General features: G+C 50.2%; 1 protein-coding gene across 6 annotated transcripts; it reads right to left on the bottom strand.

The window, feature by feature from the left end:
• Positions 1–2572: 2572 nt before the first annotated feature.
• Positions 2573–20084, bottom strand: fnbp1a (formin binding protein 1a). Of its 6 annotated transcripts, XM_062454560.1 has the most exons (18): positions 19867–20084; positions 18502–18617; positions 16410–16466; positions 15398–15548; positions 13844–13906; positions 13617–13721; positions 12890–12904; positions 11966–12094; positions 11649–11795; positions 9979–10170; positions 9436–9660; positions 9023–9037; positions 8364–8473; positions 7463–7595; positions 7031–7137; positions 6649–6785; positions 6182–6340; positions 2573–4316 (listed from the first exon to the last, which is right to left on the bottom strand). In XM_062454560.1, the coding sequence occupies exons 1-18, from the start codon at positions 19939–19941 to the stop codon at positions 4309–4311; spliced, it is 1944 nt and encodes a 647-aa protein (XP_062310544.1). In that variant the 5' UTR covers positions 19942–20084; the 3' UTR covers positions 2573–4308. The 6 variants fall into 6 exon arrangements, with proteins under 6 accessions (XP_062310544.1, XP_062310541.1, XP_062310542.1 ...); XM_062454557.1 differs by lacking the exon at positions 2573–4316 and having other exon boundaries at positions 5155–6340; XM_062454559.1 differs by lacking the exon at positions 2573–4316 and having other exon boundaries at positions 5156–6340; positions 15398–15545.
• Between the last annotated feature and the right edge of the window lie 34 nt (positions 20085–20118).

Below are 20118 nucleotides of genomic sequence, written 5' to 3' on the forward strand. Positions count from 1 at the left end.
CCAGGATTCTAGAATGGATCAGCGGAGTCTCCCAGGACTCTAGAAGCGTGTGTGTCCCTCAGAGAAGGTTCTCAGTTCTGAGGTCTCCCTGCGCTGCCTGCTTACAGGCTGGGGAGGAGGAATGCTGCATTCCGTCCCGCCCTGGAAGTATCCTTTTATCCTGCAGCTTCCTGTGGAGGCAGGGGAACAGGAAGTGGACGCTCGTTTTCTGACAGGTCTTCCTGTGTGTGTTAGCGACTGATAAAAGGGTCGTGAGGAGGAACCAGGATGCCTGGTGGTTGGCATCTTCAGAGATGAGCTCTTGCATGAGTTCTGACAGATGGTAACCTTGTACCAGGCGGTAACCCTCGAGACAGGCTGTTAACCACCTCGTACCAGTCCGTTTGAAACTCCTACCAGTCAGTTTGAAACAGTCAGTTCAAGCTCTAAAGATAAACTTTGCAACCCTGAAGCAGTCTGTAAGCTTTGTGAAAAACAGTCAAACAGTAACTTCTTACCCATTGTTACGAGACACCTCATAGCTATTAGTGAGCCCTAGATCAGACAGTAAGGGTGTACCAAGCGGTAAATCAGATGTGGGGGGAAAGTGTTCCAGGCAGCAAGTAACAACAGACTGGAAGAGACCGAGTGGGGAGAGTAGAATGTAGGCTTAGTAATAGGAAAGAACTCAAAAATGGAGGAAAAAGTGTTTGTTTCTAACCTCCCTTCCTTCCTTTTCCTGTGAAGAAATCACTGCTTTTACAGTGGCGGCCGACCGCTGAACTAGCGACAGCCATGCAGATAATGCTTTCACCTATCCAGCTGTCTAGATAGCAGATTACCTTAAGTGGGGGAGGCGGAGAGGGTGTGCGATTCAAAGGTTTCGCTCTATTTCGGGGGATGGAGGGTTTCCTGTAGATGGAGGGCGGGGGCGGGGTCACCCTCCTACATACCTGGGGAAGGAATTCCCTCACCTGACACAGGTCCCATCAGAGTGGGTCACCTGCCGTCCATGAGTATCACTGAGAACACACACAAACAAGTTATGAGTGTGGTTATGATTAAACCCATCGACATCGCCGAGGAATGTGGTTATTCTTCGGAGAGCACCTCCCTCCTCCCATCTCGGAGCAGCCCCCCCCACTGCCCCCCCTGCCCCCCCAGACCTAGCCGGGTTAAATCTGGAGGCCCCGTGAAAAACAGCAGCACAGCGTTTCCTGTGTGACAGGATGTAGGAAGTGTCTGCAGGATGGCGATAGGAGGGTCCGAACAATCGGACGGGAAACGGACCTGCGTCAGCCCTCTGCGATGGCCATTCACAGAGCTTAACACACACACTCTGACACACGCACTCACACACACACTCTAACACACGCACTCACACACACACTCAACCACTCACACACAGGACAAATGGTGGAAGCACATTCCTAATGCTGACCTATAATAACTATTATATTAAAAGCTCTGTCTGGTTTGGCTTCTAACAAAAATCTATTGTTTTTTTTCTTTGTAGGTGCTGTTAGTGTACGTGTCCATCTAACTGTGCGACTGCTTGTACGTGTGGGCCTGTGTAGAGGCTTGCTGTAAGGGGCACACCTTACTTCCTCGAGAGATGAATGGGAATTTAAGTCAAGGCTTTTCTTCATTTTTACACGCACACACACACACACACACACACACACACTCACACACCCACACTCACACACACTCACACACACACACACACACACACTCACACACACACACACACACACACACACACACACACACACACACACACACACACACACACACACACACACACACACACACTCACACACAGCTCATCCACAGCATCTACGGCTATGGAGTAGCACAGTACAGTGTGCAAGAAAGCCCATGCGTCCTCCATGAGGACTCAGCCACATCACAGCAGCAGTCTGCAGGGCAGGTCTAACCCCGTCCCTCGCCCTGGGTGGTGGTCCTGCGTCTGGTGTCATCAGCTCTGCATCACAGCTGCTGGGCTCACTAATGCCGGCTGGTCCAGGAGCTGCTGGCTGGCCAGGTGTGGAGCTGAGGTTGTGGGTCAAATGTGCAGAAGAAGAATGAACAGGAAGCCTATCTTCAGGGGAGTATATCTGTCGCCTTAGAGAAGGCCATACTCGATACTGCTGGATGGTTGTGTCGTGTTATGTCACTGTTTCCATTCACATGACATGATGTTTGTATTGTGTAAGTAATGCGTGATGAAACATGATTCATGTTTGCACAATGAAAGTTATTCACTTCGTTTGAAATTTCACGCTAAAGGAGAGTTTCCCATCAATCTCTCCTACTGCAGCATTTCCCTCCCTCCCTCCCTCCCACCCTCCCTCCCTCCCTCCCTCCCTCCCTCCCACCCTCCCTCCCTCCCTCCCTCCCTCCCTCCCTCCCTCCCACCCTCCCTCCCTCCCTCCCTCCCTCCCTCCCTCCCCACCAGTGTCTCCTCCATCTCCAAGGTTGGTCATGACACACACACTTATTTTTCATCACTTCAATTTTTTCGTTTATTTTTAAAACTCCAACATTTTTTCGTTTTCAGATCAACCCCACCCCCCCCCACACACCTCCCCAGAAGAAGAACAGTCCCAACCTGACCAACATCAACCAGGCATCCTCTTCCCCCAAATAAATAAAAACAAGCATTATTTTACTATTTTTTTTAAAACAACAAAATTAAATAAACTAAGGGTTTCCTAGCTTGAGCATATGTATCACGTATCACACACCATAGTAATAGTAGAGTTACATGGTTACCACCCACAGTCAAGAGACAGACCTATCATTTACCTCAGATATTTACATCATACAGGAAGCAGTCTGGGAAATAGTACGCAGTGAATTCAAAGCACAAAATACTCACAGAATACACTGAGACTTTGAGTTCAGTAGTAATATGTGTTTCTTTATCAATGGACATAACAGGGTATTCTTGTCTGGTCACTATAAACGGCTGGTCATCTCTTTTACTAAGCGGCTTCAAGAGTAGATCCACATTTCAACACAAATCTAACGTTGTTTACATGTTGAGAACACGTCAGTTTATTCCTTGTCAGGCAGAGAGGAGGAGGAAGAGGAGGAGGAGGAGGAGAGAGGAGAGAAGGGCACATGCACCAACCAACCAAACAGAATAAGAGAAGTGATCATTAAAATCATAGAAAGCACAGTCAGGCGCCAGTACGGTAGAGAAACCAAAGACAGAAGATCACAGGTGATGAGTTACTGTAACGCAAGAGAGGTCAAGAGTGGACAAACCACCAGACAGACAGGTGATGGTGACACAGAGACACAGACAGATGGACAGACAGGTGATGGTGACACAGAGACACAGACAGATGGACAGACAGGTGATGGTGACACAGAGACACAGACAGATGGACAGACAGGTGATGGTGACACAGACACAGACAGACGGACAGACAGACAGCTTCAGGCGGAGGTAAGAGACAGGGCCTGCATGCACGCCCAAAAACATCACTGCCAACCCAACAGCAGCAACCACCACACCAAACAGAGAGAGAGAGAGAAAAGGAGAGAGAGAAAGAAATAGCATGAAACAGAGTGCTTGTCTGTCTGACAGACAGAGAGAGAGACAGAGAGAGAAAGAGAGAGAGAGAGACAGAGAGAGAAAGAAAGAGAGTGAGAGAAAGTGAGAGCGAGCTGTGAAACAATCACCAGGGTTACTGCCTTGATGGGTAGAGCCAGAGAGAGGAGTTGTCTGACACTTACGGGCATGTTGCTAGGCAAAAGACCAGAGCAAACGAGTGAGGAGAAAGATCTGTGATCGACTGTTAGTGCTGGGTCAACACTTATCTGGCAACGTAGTCAAACTGGTGCTTGAACATGGACAAACATGTGCAATGACGGTTTCAAACCAAAACGGATATGTGAGCGACAATACATAGACATTATGCATGTCACTGGTGTTTGTAGTTTTTATAGAGATTGCCATGGTGGATTATAACAGAAGTGTGTGTGTGTGTGTGTGTGCGTGTTTAAAACTACCCTTGGTCTGCAGAAGCCACCGAGGGAGTCTTGTACAGGACAACAACGAGGGAGCAGCCATCAAGACACACACACACACGACACACCACGGCAACACACACAACACAACACCTCGTCTCCAGTCAGAGAGGAGCACAGCACACTGGAGGAGGAGGATGGCTAGAGATGGAGGTGGTCATTCTTGTGTGTGTGTGTGTGTGTGTGTGTGGTGAATTGGTCTGCCTTGCCCCCATCCTCTCTCTCTGGTCTGCCTGACTAGAGTTTACCCAGAAGGCTGTTCCCCTGTCTCCACCATGCCAGCAGCTAGGGATCTGTAACAAAACAAAACAAAACAAAACGAACAAAACAAATAAACAGACAAGACATCAGACCAGACGTGTTAGAGATGAGGTGTTAAGACAGGGAGAGTCTCCATGACATTCCATGACACTAACATCCTGGGGGGTCAAAGGTCACCGTGGCATACAAAGCAGACCTGTGTCCAAAACCTGGTTTGAAAAACCTTTCTAGCTGTTCCTGCTTGGATTGGATTTTAGCACCAGAATTGGGGGAGGGAGGGAGGGAGGAGGGGGAGAGGGGGGGGAGGGGAGGTGCATTCTTGGTAATGAGTTCAAATGTACCAGACAAGAACAATCAAGCACAGAGGTAAAAGAAAGGATGCCTGTCTAACACAGAGCAGGGGTCAAAGGTTAAAAGGTGCGGCTATTGTCACTCAACTGCCAATCAGAGAGTAGAAGTGTTCCAAATGGGACTGTCTATGAGCTAGCCAGCTAACCTTTCAAAATAATAACCTTAATTCAAGGGAAATCATTATACATTACTTGATATGATGACATGCTGTTATGTTATTGTTAGCCGTTTCCTCTTGCTTCCTGCTTTGTGGCTCCCTAACAGCATGTTCATGTTGTTATTAGCATATTACCCAGCATCCTCTTGGTCTCGGCCTGCTCTGGTTTCACTGACTAACCGTTAAAAACATGCAAAATAACCTGATATGGATAAATATATGGACAAATGAATGGAAGGAAGATGGGGCAGTAATAGGGGGCTGGAGGGGAGGGGGGAGTCGTTAGGGTGACATGAATAAAAAAGCCCCTCCAGCCCCCCCCCCCTCCCCTCCCCTCCCCTCCCCTCCCCTCCCCTCCCCTCCCCTCCCCCTGTAAACGTAGAGCGACACTGTGACATTCAGGAGACAGACTTCTGTCTTAAGGAGACGTCCACACACACCCCGTGCTTGGGGCCAGACACGCCCACACACTGATCTGGTGCCCGGCTACACGCTACGCCGCGGGCATGCAGGCTGCCTTGCAGTGAGGAGGGTCCTCCTCGAGGGGGCAGTGTTGAGCTGCACATGCAGGGTCCTATCTGGTTGGGGCGGTTCTGGGCTGAGGAGGAGCGTAGATATACAGCCTACTAGACATGCATCGCAGCGTCAGGGTATGGGTGGGTGTTAAGCCATGCAGATAATAAGATGCTCCAGACAGGAAGTGATCAGGTATATAGCTCTTAGGTAGCAACACCAGACCGTGTACACACACACACACACACACACCACTCTGACACACAGAAAGACAGGGTGGTTATCATGAGGGCTGTTAGGTAAGGCTATATATAATATTGATATGAACAGGAGGTCTTTGCAAGACATAAAACACACACCCCATGATGGACACACACACATTGTGTTACACATACAATATTTACACTCAGATAACCCACACACACACACACCGTCTTACACATGTAGTACATACACTTGGATAATACAAACACACACACACACGCACACACTCCAAGGTGAGTAGTAAAGGGTGAGGGGTGGAGTAACGTAAAAAGCACAGGTACGAAGGCAGACTGAGCCGTCCGTTGTCGGGAGAGACTCCTCTCACAGGTGATGAGACCTCCGAGACAGGTGATGTCATTCTCATGGATTCAGTCCCGCCACACCATACTGTATCTGTAGTTCATATGTCTGGGATCTGTAGTTCATATGTCTGGTATTTGTAGTCCATATGTCTGGTAAATGTAGTCCATATGTCTGGTAAATGCAGTCCATCGGTCAGTCCTGTGAGGTTCATATGTCTATGTTTAATGTAGTCCACATGACTGTGTCACATGTCCCTCTATGTAGGCCGTATCTCAGGTCTTATGAATGGTCATATGTAGGTCATAGCACCTTTGGCGTTGGTGTCGAAGAACACCTTGATGTATGACGTGGGGACGTATCCCTCCTCCTCCTCGTTACGGCGCACGCGCGTCCAGCCGTCACCCTTGTCCTCCTCGATCACGTACAGCAGCTCCCCCTCCACCATGGAGATGGTGCCCTCGTTCTGACCTGAGCACACAAACACACGGACACACACACACACACAGATGCAGGCACCGACCCACAGGGACGCACACACACACACACACAGATGCAGGCACCGACCCACAGGGACGCACACACACACACACACACACGGAACACAAGCAAACGAGTGAGCTAACATCCACATCCAACACCTGCTACACAGTACACAGGTACATCTACACCCTCATGGCTTCATGGCTGGGGGTGAGTATAAGGTGTGACCTAAGGTCTGGGTAGGGTGGAGTGTGTGTGTGTGGGGGGGGGGGGGGGGGGGGGGAGGGGGGGGCTACCTTCGAAGGGGTAGAGAGATTTGCAGGTGCCGATGGTTGGCAGGGGGTCTTCGTCATCAAAGTCATCGTCGAACTCGGTGCTGCGGGACTTAAAGTGGCGCTCCGTGCTGTGGTCCTCCGTGTAGCTGCCGTCAGGGCTGGCAGACGGGCGGGAAGGTCAGAGGTCAGACACCACAGCTTCCTGTCACCTTCAGGGTCACCTTGATGTTGCTGATGCAAGGGTATGTATAGCTACTGATCTCTCTAGGCGGCCCATTGGGTCTCTCCAGGGGTAACAGTTGGGTACAGGTGTGCTGTGTACTACAGGTGTAGTATAGTATACTGGTGTGACTAGGTTGACAGGTGTATTGCGTACTACAGGTAGGTATGGTAGTGTACTTACCTCTCTCTGTTGACAGGGGCGGTGGCCTGGGAGTCGTACAGCCCACTCGCTCTCCTGTGGGGATCCCCCTTCTCAGCCAGCCTGCTCTCCACCTCCGCCAGCCAGCCCTGGCCACGCAACACACACACACACACGCACACACACACACCACACATACACACACACACGCACACACACACACACACACACCACACATACACACACACACATACACACAGGCTCTCCATGAGACATGCTCCCAGCTCTGCATGCAACCAGGCTACAGTGCTCTCTAAAGCATGTGTCAAAAAGTGGACTGTCTTACACGTTATTTACATATTATTCATTCAGCTTTGATCCAGATCGAGGATATAAATGGTGGTGATGGACAGTCCAGTCAGAGAGGGATCATAGTGCTGTCTGGGTCTGGGAGGAGTGGGGAAGCCACGCTACCTGGTATTTGCGAGCGTCCAGCTGCAGCTTGTCGATGTTCTGGATGACCTCCTCCAGACGGGAGTCGACGCTGCTGGGGTCGCCCATGTGAGGGTTCTTCATGTACACGTCCCGCATCTTGGTCAGCGCGTCCCTGACAAACACACACACTTCAGCACCCGGTCTCCCTCCTGGGTTAGAACGTCCTCCTGTTCTCTCCCCATCTCTCCTCATCCTGTTCTCTCCCCATCTCACACACACTTCAGCACCCGGTCTCCCTCCTGGGTTAGAACGTCCTCCTGTTCTCTCCCCATCTCTCCTCATCCTGTTCTCTCCCCATCTCACACACACTTCAGCACCCGGTCTCCCTCCTGGGTTAGAACGTCCTCCTGTTCTCTCCCCATCTCTCCTCATCCTGTTCTCTCCCCATCTCACACACACTTCAGCACCCGGTCTCCCTCCTGGGTTAGAACGTCCTCCTGTTCTCTCCCCATCTCTCCTCATCCTGTTCTCTCCCCATCTCACACACACTTCAGCACCCGGTCTCCCTCCTGGGTTAGAACGTCCTCCTGTTCTCTCCCCATCTCTCCTCATCCTGTTCTCTCCCCATCTCACACACACTTCAGCACCCGGTCTCCCTCCTGGGTTAGAACGTCCTCCTGTTCTCTCCCCATCTCTCCTCATCCTGTTCTCTCCCCATCTCTCCTCCTCCTGTCTTCTCTTCTTCTTTCCTCACCTCCTCTGCTTGTGTTCTCGTCTTCTCTGATTCCTGCCCTCATCCCCTCATCTCTCCTCTCCTCCTCCTCTGCTCTCCTCCTCTACTCTCTTCCCCCTCTCCTCTCCTCCTCCTCCCCTCCTCCTCTCCTCCTCTCTTCCTCTCCTGTCTTCCTCTCCTCTCCTCCTCTCCTCCCCTCCTCCTCACCTCTGGTCCAGCTCCTTCTGGATGTCCTTGTTCAGGTCGTTGATCCTGGACTGCAGCTTCTTCCTCCTCTGCTCCGGAGGCAGGTGGCTGCAGTCCTCTGGGCCCGAACCCTGCAAGACACACACACACACACACACAGATGTACACACACCACACAGACACACACACATACACCACACAGACACGCAATCATGTGAAGATAAAACACGAAAGGAAAACATTTTTTTCTTTCTTTATTCATCTGACACTCAATGTCAACACGCACACACACGTGCAGGGAGTGGCGAAACACACACACACACACACACAAGCATGCCAGGGTGTCCAACTGAGACATCAGTCTCTGCCTTTTGTCCCATCCTGCCGTCCCTCAGCCACGTCAGCACCGCCCAGGGGCCCAGCACTCCCTACAAGTGCTCCTCACGTCCTGGTCAGGGACATGGGCAGGAGAGAGCCCTGTTCTGCATGGTTCTGTATCGGGGTTCTCTGGGGAACCCATGCTAGCACGGGGAGAACTCCACGCACAAAGGCCCAAGAGATAGCCCACCTGACCAGCGACAGGCCCTGGGTGGGAATCAAACCAAGAACCTTCTTGCCGCGAGTATACTGATGTGTGATATGGACCATGAGCCCTGGTAGGAAGTGAGCAGACAACTTACCAGCTTCAGAGACAGCTGTCCATATCAGAGCAGACAATGACAGGTTTAAGGAGAGAGAGAGACCGAGAGAGAGAGACAGACAGACACAGATAGAGAGAGACAGAGACAGCAGAGAGAAACAGAGAGACAGAGAGAGACAGAGAGAGAGACAGAGAGAGACAGAGAGAGAGACAGAGAGAGAACTGATGTTAGAACGGTGCACGCATTATTAGCACATCCACAACATCACCAAGCCCACACACCTACTGTCCTTGACTGGACCAATCACAGCCCTGGCCTGGATATGTGACAGCTCGCCCTTCAGTAGAGCCGCAAATACCTGACCTCTCTAGGCTAGCACGCTGCCCTCACACCTCCCTGACCCACTTCCTGTCTACTTCCTGTCTCTCCGTGACCACTTCCCCCCAACTTACCCCTCTCTTCAGGCTGCGTAGACACTGTCTCCTGTGTTTGGATCCAGAGGTCATGAACTCGTTGAGGCGGTGGGAGAGGGGGAGGGGCTCCCTGGCTTGTTGAGGGGAGGGGGGCCCGTTGGCCACGCCCCCTGGGGAGGGGGGCCCGTTGGCCACGCCCCCTGGGGAGGGGGAGGTGGGAGGGGGGGGAGGGGGCTGCCCGGGCGAGGCTAGCAGAGACATGAGCTACGGGTGAGGGGCGCGGTGAGGAACAAAAACAACACACAAATAAAAAATCATTTAAAAAACAGACGTGAATCGATGGTACGAGTCCAAGACGTAAACAGACAGACAGACAGACAGATGGGGGAAACAGGGGGAGGGGCACAACAGAGAGATAGTCAGCAGCACGACAGACAGACAGCAGCAGAGAGCGATCGCAGTACAGTATTACTGTAGGCAGGAACACTGGAGGGGTGGAGGGAGGGGTGGAGGGAGGGGTGGAGGGAGAGGTGGAGGGGGTGTATCTCTCGCATCACAGGAGGGGACCCTCCTCATCCTCACCTTGTTCCTCCTGATGAAGGGCCAGAGCTTCCCGCGGCTGTTCCGGCGGCTCTGCTTGCCCCCCTCCCCCCGGCTGTTGAGGTAGCTGGACTCTGAGACTGTCCTCCGCATGGCCACGCCGTAGTCCTCCACCTCCACGTCTCCCGGGGGCTCAAACCCCGACTTGTAGGACTCCACCACCTGGCGCGTGTCCTGAAGGGGGGGGGGGGGGGGTACAGAAGGATGGAGGAGTACATTTACATTTAGCAGACGCTCTTATCCAGAGCGACTTACAGTAAGTACAGGGACATTACCCCGAGGCAAGTAGGGTGAAGTGCCTTGCCCAGGGAAACAACATTTGACACGGCCTGGAATTGAACCGGCAACCTTCTTATTGGTAGCCCGATTCCCTAACCGCTCAGCTATCTGACCCCCCCTGAGTAATGAAGAAGAGGAGAGGAGGGGGAGAAGGGGGGGTCACAGAGTTGAGATCATTTCCTGCTGCAGTAGCTGAGTTCATGTTGGCTGTTAGTCACTACTGCCTTAACTTTGTTCCTTTTACTGCAGTGAAGAAGTTTGCTCTTGTTGGGTTAGTTAGCTAGTTAGCATTAGGTACCTTATGTATATTCCATCTGATATGAATATTCACTCAAAGCTATTTAGCTTGAGGGCAACGAACTGAAACTAAAAGCAAACTGCTGATGCAGATGATCAGCACTTAAAAAGAGCCAGCAGTCGGAATGGAGTCCGTGATGATGCATTATAGAACCCTGCTCTGGCGCGGGGTGATGACATCGCTGAGCAACCAGACTTAATCAAATGCTCAACGAACACATCCATCCATCCTCCCTCTCTGAGGAATATCTGAGCTTGACATGAGAGGAGCATGTTTCCCTCCATCTGATCGTGTTAGAGAAGGATGAGCTTAGAGATTTGGGGAAGGGATTTGGAGAACGTACCGTTCAGCGTTCTGAACACAGAAGACATGACACTTTAACCCCTCAACCTTGATGGTTGTTATGCATATTTCATGGTCTCTGTAAGGCAGGGTCAATAAATGGATTCCACATGGATTTCTCTTCGGTGTCATGATCATTAAGAGACGACCAACACAGCAGGAACGGTGGTACAAAAATAATTTCCAGAACAACACCTTTTCCTCGTTCAAAACCCTGACTACAACACCAGTAACTCCCCCACTACCCTGTCAGCTCAGCAGGGATCCAGCGCAGACAGGAACCTGCCGAAGTATGATGTCTAACCATTAGAACTCACATCTGTGGTAGTCTGGTGGCCACACTACCACAAACCCCTGCTTCTGTCGCAGCAACGAGTCAGCTGAGGATGGAAGTGGAATATGGAAGTGGAACAGCCATGAAGGAAGAAGCATCGTCAGCTCTCTGGATCTCTTAATAATTTATCAGTACTTATAATGAGCGGATTAACCCTTTATTGTTCCATTTCAAAAACGTTACGGATGAAGGCGGTCTCATTTTCTTCTTTTAGTGGTTCACTAGGACGGAAATTAACTGTAAGGAAACTAACAGCACTTAAAATCTCTAAACGAACAAGCTAGCTGCTCTTTATTTAGTTATCATTTAACTTGGTACGTTTAAACTGTAATGTTAGGTTGAGAAGATGCCTGGAGGTTGTAGTTGTGTAAAAAGGGTTCCCCTGTTTTCGCCACCCACCGTTTTGGGTTCGACGGACTCAGCAGCCTTGGTCATGCCGTCCAGACACTTGCTGACGATGGGCAGGACCTTCCGGTCCACCTCAGAGAAGGTCCTCATGGACTCTCCCACCCTCTCTATCCTCCTCTCCTCCATCTCCTGGATCCGCTGCATCCGGGATCAAAAGGAGGGTTACAACACACACACACACACACATGTTGTACACACATGTATACACCCCCGCCCCACACACACACACAGACACACACATGTTGTACACACATGTATACACCCCCGCCCCACACACACACACACACACACACACACACACACAGTACCTGGAAGATGTGAGGTATGAGGGTGTAGTAGTGTTCATTCTGCTCCTTGTTGAACTTCTGCAAGTATGTCAGGTACTCATTCTTACTGTCCTCAGCCACCTGGTGCTTCAGCTGGGCTTGCTGCCTCGCCTGGACACACACACACACACAGGCATACACAAACACACACATGCACACACACACATGCACACAAACACAGAGAGAGAAAAAAACGCAGTGTTTCATGGGTGGTCATCATCATCATCGCTGTCTGGGGTCTCCCCTCTCCCCCATCATGGACACACACAGCACACATGAGGCACAAGAACACACAGACAGTGCATGCATAGAGCCCACCAGAGCGGGCCAGACTGACGTGGATGTTGACTGGGACACAGGTGAGACATGGTGGAACCTGTTGGCGCTCTCTAACACTGGATGCGGGCCTTTTAAAACACGTTCAAGATGACGTCGATTAAACCGTTTCTCAGTTGACACGCTGGGGGAACCTTCTGAGAACCCAGCCAGGTTCCTGTTGGAACTTCTTCCTGGAAGAGAACTTAGTTCTTGCGAGGTTCTTCACAGGGTTCTCCCATGTGGACAACTGAGGAACCGTTCCATAGAGGGTCTTATGTGGTTTCCTGCAACTGAGCTACTATAAATTCTAATACATCTTTTATAATCATACTATTTACTTTGTTTGTTCCTCTAAATCAGGTTAATTTCGATTTAAGAATATGGCTTTGTAGTATAGCACACAATACAGAATCTGAAATGTGTCTTTAATTTACACAACGTGCCAGCATGAATATTCCATTGCCCAACTTTTATTTTGAAAGGGCGTTTACTGGTGAGAGAGGTGAGGGGCGGGACAGGTGAGTTGAATGGAAGGAGACTGGACATGTGGGTGGTCCTGACAGACACACCTTCGACTGAAACACCTACCTTGAGAGAGCAGCGCTTTAAGACATGATTGGGAAACAGAAACATTAGGTTAGTAGTGTCGTCGTTCGTTATTCGTTTTTAAGGAATGGAGGACTGGGCTTGATTAACTGAACTTGCGGCAGAATGAATGTACGGGAGGTGACTGAGAAGCAGGAGGATGAGGGATGGAAGATGGGATTTTTCTCCAGGGAGATTTACGTGTGGAAGACCTGGTCGTCTTGTGACCTGGTCACTCACTGTGTAGTTCTGATAGAGGCACACAGAATGTGGAACGCATGGCCTGGGCCGGACTATGCATGTTTTACATTTACATTTTGTCATTTAGCAGACGCTCTTATCCAGAGCGACTTACAGTAAGTACAGGGACATTCCCCCCGAGGCAAGTAGGGTGAAGTGCCTTGCCCAAGGACACAACGTCATTTGGTTGGCATAACCGGGAATCGAACTAGAAACCTTCTGATTACTATCCCGATTCCCTCACCGCTCAGCCACCTGACTCCCACCTGTTTTAATAGTGCAAACTCACACACACAGACGAACACACACCTAGAGTGTATTCTGAGGTTTGCGTGTGTTTCCCCTGGTTTGCCACAGTGTATGCTTGTGTGGGTCCATGGAGTGTGTGTACATATTATTTTATGTGTGTGTGCATGCTTGAATGTGTGTGAACTTGTGTGTGTAATTGCTTGTGTGTGTGTGTGCTCGCCTGTGTCCATCCGTCTCCTACCTTCTCCACATCAGCCTTGGTGACGTTGATGTCTGCGTCTATCTTGTCAAAGTACTGCTGGGCTCTGTCTGCCTCCTTGCAGTCCCGCTCGAAACGCCGCTTACTCTGCAAGAACAGGACGGCTCCATGACTCGGAAACTCTCCTGAACGCAGCCTTTTCAGACGTTTTGTTTTGCTGTGTTTTTTTTGGCTGTGGCTTCTGTGAACGTAGCGCGGCGAAGACTCACCGATTCTAGCTGCTTCCAGGAGTTCTCAATGTGCTGCTGGGCCCTTCGGCCGTCATGGAAATGCTGCGTTCAAGACATGACGCGTCAGTTAGTGTTGGTAAGGATGGGTGATGTTTAAGACTGTTGCAGAATGATGCATGCTTTAGGAACTATTGAATACTGAAGTCATACAATCGCCAATGTGATGTGCTGATGTGCTGTACATTCTTGACTGGGTACATGCTTTGTGTACATACACTCACACACTTGACACAGGAATGCTGGGTAAAGGGTTGAGGACATAGTTAAACTGTCGTGTTCGATCCAACCTCCTTTTCCTCAAAGACCAAACTATAAACACACATTCGAACAAAGACAGCGAGAGACACAAGAGAGCAGGAGGGAGAGAGAGAGAGAGAGAGGGAGAGAGACAGAGAGAGACAGAGAGAGAGAGAGAGAGAGAGAGAGAGAGGCAGAGAGAGGGAGGGAGAGAGAGACAGGGAGAGAGAGAGACAGAGAGAGAGAGAGAGAGAGAGAGAGAGAGAGAGAGAGAGAGAGAGAGAGAGAGAGAGAGAGAGAGAGAGAGAGACAGAGAGAGAGAGAGAGAGAGAGAGAGAGAGGCAGAGAGAGGGAGGGAGAGCACTGTTGTACACTACCCTGCTTTTCTCACGAATAGTCACACCCCTTCTCCTTCATATTCTGCCCCTCATATTACTTCCAGCCACCAGCTCCAGACAGAGGCCTGATCCACTTACCAGGACAATGACCCCAGTAGAGGCTGTGTGTGAGTGTGTGCGTGTGCATGTGTGTGATTAAGTGCATTAATTCATGTGAGCGTGTGTGTGTGTTCGGTCAAAGTGCTTGAGACTTGAATGTGTGTGTGTGTGTGTGTGTGAACCTGCTTAAACGTTAGACGTGCATGCATGGGGGGGAGGTTAGGGGGCCAACCTGCCCCCTCCCCAGTGACCTGGATTAGTGACCCAGTTCCAGCTGGGAGTTGAAGCTTCTTGGCTTCCCAGTGATCACATCTGAAACAGCCACAGGTCGGTTTACCCTGGTCAAGGACTGTCCCAAACCAAGCCCTGGGACCCAGCCCAAGCCAGGGAAGGGGGAGAGAGGGGGTCAGGGATGGGGGAGAGAGGGGGTCAGGGATGGGGGAGAGAGCGGGTCAGGGAAGGGGGAGGGGAAGGTGCATGTGTGTGTGGAGCTGCACCGGAGATTTGAGTGGTTTAAGCGTGTTTGGCTCAAATCATATTCATCATAATCTCTGCATCGTCTGACCGCTCAACAGATGAGCCGGCAATAAGCATGAGGGAAGCAGGGGACACAGGAACAGTCACACCATGCCATGCACACACACACACACTCAAACACACTCAACACAAATACAATCTTTTATGCAGAGTTGCTGCAGACAGAGCTGCCATCTTGTTAATGACAAAGTAGAACCTGCTTCACAGGATTAGTGTTGCCACGCACACACACACACACACACACACACACACACATGCACACACTCTCAAACACACACACACTCACACACACACTCTCACACACACACGCACACTCCTTTACCGATTTCCTCTCTGCCTTCAGCTCCTGGATGTAGCGCGTGAGCTCGCTGAGGATGTGTGTGCTGAGGTTCTCCGCGATGACCTCGTGTTGACCCGCGTAGTCATTCAGCTCCCCCAGCGTCATCAGGAAGGCCCGGCAGGAGGTATACCTGCTGGCGCGCACAGGTCATGTGACCAGGAAGCGTCGTTAAGGTAACGCACAACGATGTCGGGCACACTGAGAAACTGGAGAGGGAGTTCTGTCTCATAAGAACATCGACGACACAGGTTAATGGAATGAAGTATGGAAAGGAATGACCTTGTCTAGATCTGTGTGTGTGTGTGTGTGTGTGTGTGCGTGTGTGTGTACTCTGTTGATGTATTATGCTGTACAGAGTGGTGTGCCTGACTGGCAGATGGTCATTCTGGTTCTAATACGGCTCTGTCTGCTCTGGCACTTTGTCAACAGATTTCTGCGCTTCATTTCCTGTACGGACAGGAAGAGGTCATCCAGCCTGCGCTCTGACCAACCAGGGTGATGTTGACACGTGACCACAACATCCTGATGAAAGCTTAAACCTCCTGTGGACGCGCTTGGCAACATTTTCAAACACACATTTACGCACACGTGTATACACACACACACACACACACAACAAAGGCACACATACAATAGTTAGTGTTTGAGTCATAGCCAATCCAGAGTGTTGGATCACTGCTACCGTGCAGCACTGCTATTTTTACCCGCAGGCAGCCAGTAACCAGGCAATATGGAGGAGAGATGGGTAGGCAGTGGAGGAGCTAGAACTGAGCAGAACAGCAGAACAATACCGTGGGTCTATCTGCTGGAACGAGCGCCTTGACACTGTATAAATACATGCGTGACATAGCACTGCAGAGCTGTGACTTGTGTTTTAACGGTTTGGAATTATGACAGGGATCTTAAGCAGTTCTAATCTGGGATGACGAGGGGTGATGATGATGGTGGTGAGGATGTTGGAACCACTGATGAAGATCATGTTGCCTTCACTTACTTGTACTCTTCTTCCTCTCTGGAGTTTTTCTTGGGCTGGTACTTTTTTGACAGGTTCCTGCGAGGAATAGGGAACAATGTTAGTGATGTTTAAATAGACCAGTGGTTCTCAATCCTGGATGTTCTAGATGTTTCTCTGCTCCAGCACACCTGGTTCAAATGAACGGGTCGTTATAAAGCTCAGCAGAAGCCTGATAATGACCCGTTAGTTCGAATCAGGCGTGTTGGAGCAGAGAACCACTGATATAGAGACACTGGTAGGTTCAGTAGGACGTAGAACATTGTATGTATGAGAGAGAGGATAGAGTAGTTCTGTAGAGGGAGAGAGAGAGAGAGAGAGAGAGAGAGAGGGAGAGAGAGAGAGAGAGAGAGAGAGAGAGAGAGAGAGAGAGAGAGAGAGAGAGAGAGAGAGAACAGAGAACAGAGAACAGAGAACAGAGAACAGAGAACAGAGATGGAGAGGGAAGACAGAGAAAAAGAGAGTGTGTGTTTTGTTATGGTCATTAGCAGTGGGACGGCTCTTTGAAGGGCAGGATGTCACCAGCTGGATTATCTCTGTTTACCTCCTCCACATCTGGGACACAATGCTCTCCACAAGAGTGCCTAACCAGTCCGACAACTAGGACACGGAATCAACTGAATACAGTGAATTTAAGGAAATCTAAAAAAAACTAGTTAGTCAGAATATTTAGGTCCAGAATGGGCCTTGTCCTCGAGCCTATCAGGACAGTTCACTCCCATGTGTTAATCCCCCCCTGTCCATCCAAGATACAACTGGCATACTGTACCAAATAACTGTCGGTCAGGATTCCCAGACCCAGCCAGTACCTCCTCTACAGAATCTAGCATCCACACAGCTAGCGTCTCAAGATGATGACATCCAAGCAGCTGGCGTCTAGAAACTAGCTTCCCCCCAGCCAGCCCCTATCCAGCCCCTATCCAGCCCCTATCCAGCCCCTATCCAGCCCCTATCCAGCACCTATCCAGCCCCTATCCAGCCCCTATCCAGCCCCTATCCAGCCCCTATCCAGCACCTATCCAGCCCCTATCCAGCCCCTATCCAGCCCCTATCCAGCACCTATCCAGCCCCTATCCAGCCCCTATCCAGCCCCTATCCAGCACCTATCCAGCCCCTATCCAGCCTCGGCCCCAGCCAGTGCTCACAGTCTGATTAGGTGTCGCTAGCAGCCGTCTTGTTGTGGTGTTGCTAGGCAGACTGCGACACTCACCCTCAGCCTCGTCCTGGTCACATGACCAGCATAGCCCCGCCCCTCCTCCACACACGCTGCTACTAACCATCCCACACACACCCTCGCGTGGACACACACACACTGCAGGTCTGACAGTAATGACAACCACAGTCATTTTAAACCAGTCTCTGGTCTGGTCAATACTGTAATCTGGTTTAATCTGAGTTTAAGTATTAATATTGCACACAGTAGAGATAGAGTCTGTAATCATTGACCTTTGGAGGGTACAGTGATGATACGGTACAGATTAGGGGTGTTCGTGGGAGAGGAGGGAAGACACACACACAGCCGATCCAAGCACTCACTGGTGTGTTACACACAATCACCATCTTTCTCTGCACACACACGCATACACTTATCTCCAACCACACCAACTCACACACACACAATCTAAATCACACACCCAATTAAAAAAACATACACAAACACTCAAATCACACACACACTTCTTCTCCCATTGACACCAGGACCACTGGAGCAGCACTAATGCAGGTCAGGGGTGGGGATGAACTAGTAACTATGGCAACGAGCCGTCTACCATCTTAGACTTCCAGTGCTGGGGAGCGGTAGGCCTACAAGACTGTACGTCAGTCTCTCTGTCTGACAAATGCATGCACAACAGTCTAGAGCAGGGGTCTCCTACCCTGTTCCTGGAGAGCTACCTGCCTTTAGGTTTTCACTCCAACACTAATCTAGCACACCTGATTCTAATAATTACCTGGTGGATCAGGTAACTAGCGTTGAATCAGTAGCCAAAGCCCACAGGCAGGTAGCTGTCCAGGAACAGGGCTGGAGAGCCCTGATTTAGACACACTACAGGGGAAGAGAGCGATGAACACGTACCGGATCTGTTTGGCATAGCTGAGCTCGATCTCAGACCGCTCCTTCACAAACTTGCTGTAGCGTTCCACAAACTCAATCCCCCAGTGTGTGTGTTTCTCCAGGTTATCAAACTGGTCCTGGAAGGTGGGAGAGGGAAGGAAAGAAAGTGTGGAATTGAACCCAGGACCACACGTACACGTTGCTAACCAGAACAATAACAGAATCAGGGTGATGTCCTCTTGACTGGTGTATAGATTCACAGACTGGTCAATCTTTTTGTTCATCCAAGAGTTTATTGGCATGCTGTACATGACAAGATGCCTAACTGAGAATAGAAACTACTTATTTTAACAGTGAACCTGGGTGCTTTTGACCAATTAGCTTTTTAAATAATCAGAATGATCTTCGTTACGTAAAGCCTCAAAATAACTAATAACTCACCAATCAGGCGTAGCCTACACCTCAAGGCACAAATCCATTGTTTTATAGGCTAATTTGCCTGGTATTCTATGAGCCATATCCAATTGTAAAACTGAAATGAACCGGATTTCTCCGGGTGTATTTCTGCACCTCTGTAACCATTGTGTGTGTTAGTGTACGTGTCTGGACGACTGCACTGCACTCTTTACATGACAATTCAAGTGTAAATCGTGTAAGACTGCTAATTGGTTGCTACTGATAACTGGTGTCTCATTCTGTCCTGGCGTTGGCCCCCTACCGGAGCGAAGTGCAGATATAGCCTACAGTATTCTGTAGCCTACGTTAAGCAAACCTGTTCAGCCTGGCTGCACGCGCAGAGATATAAGCGGACAGGCTCGTTGTTCGACTACAACTCCATATAAATCCCAATGAATCTAGGTAAAACTGTTATAAATCATGCTGTTCAAACATTATGATACATCGCAGCCAAGTCGACACGTATCGTTACGTTGTTGCAAATGATAGAACAGCGCTACTCACTTACAATGTGGCGGTAGCATTTAATCTACGGGGGTTTATGTTTTTTTTTTATACTGCAACGATTTCTGTCACGACAGGCTAATCGCTGTTTATTATTGCATTGATAATGCTCGTATTCTACTGATAAATAAAATAATATTTCTGTCCGTTCGTGATCCATCGCAGCAGTAAGGAACACAATATCGGTCTGGCGGTCTCTATGGCCGCCCCGGCTAACGGGCCGCTACCTTCGATAATAAAGGCTGCGTGCGCGCGCGTGGAGAAGCATGATGGCAGCGGTGTCGGTAAGCTGCTACCTTGTTGCTATGACCTGCTTCCTTGCGACCACAAATCAAAACACGACATCTAAAGACTGCAATGCCATATCTCCGGCGGGAGAAGAACCGTGCAGAAATCACACCGCCGTTATCCAGCGGCGGTACCTACCCACAGCTCCGTTCCCCAGCTCCCACTCATCGTTTCAGTGAAATTCCTTCCAAATGATCCTCGGTTTGTCTGCATGCGTCCAGTCCAAAAGCAAAGCTAGCTCCAAGTGTTAATATATTCCACACACCCCCCCTGTTAATTGTGCAGCCTTTTCACCGACGCATTCTGTCATAATAGACGTCGATGTCAGGGACGCTGTAGTACATGTGGGGCACCCGCTCGCCGCCTAGCCCGATGACAGAACGCGGACGC

This window comes from Osmerus eperlanus, chromosome 28, assembly GCF_963692335.1.
Source record: "Osmerus eperlanus chromosome 28, fOsmEpe2.1, whole genome shotgun sequence".
Classification (NCBI taxonomy): domain Eukaryota; kingdom Metazoa; phylum Chordata; class Actinopteri; order Osmeriformes; family Osmeridae; genus Osmerus; species Osmerus eperlanus.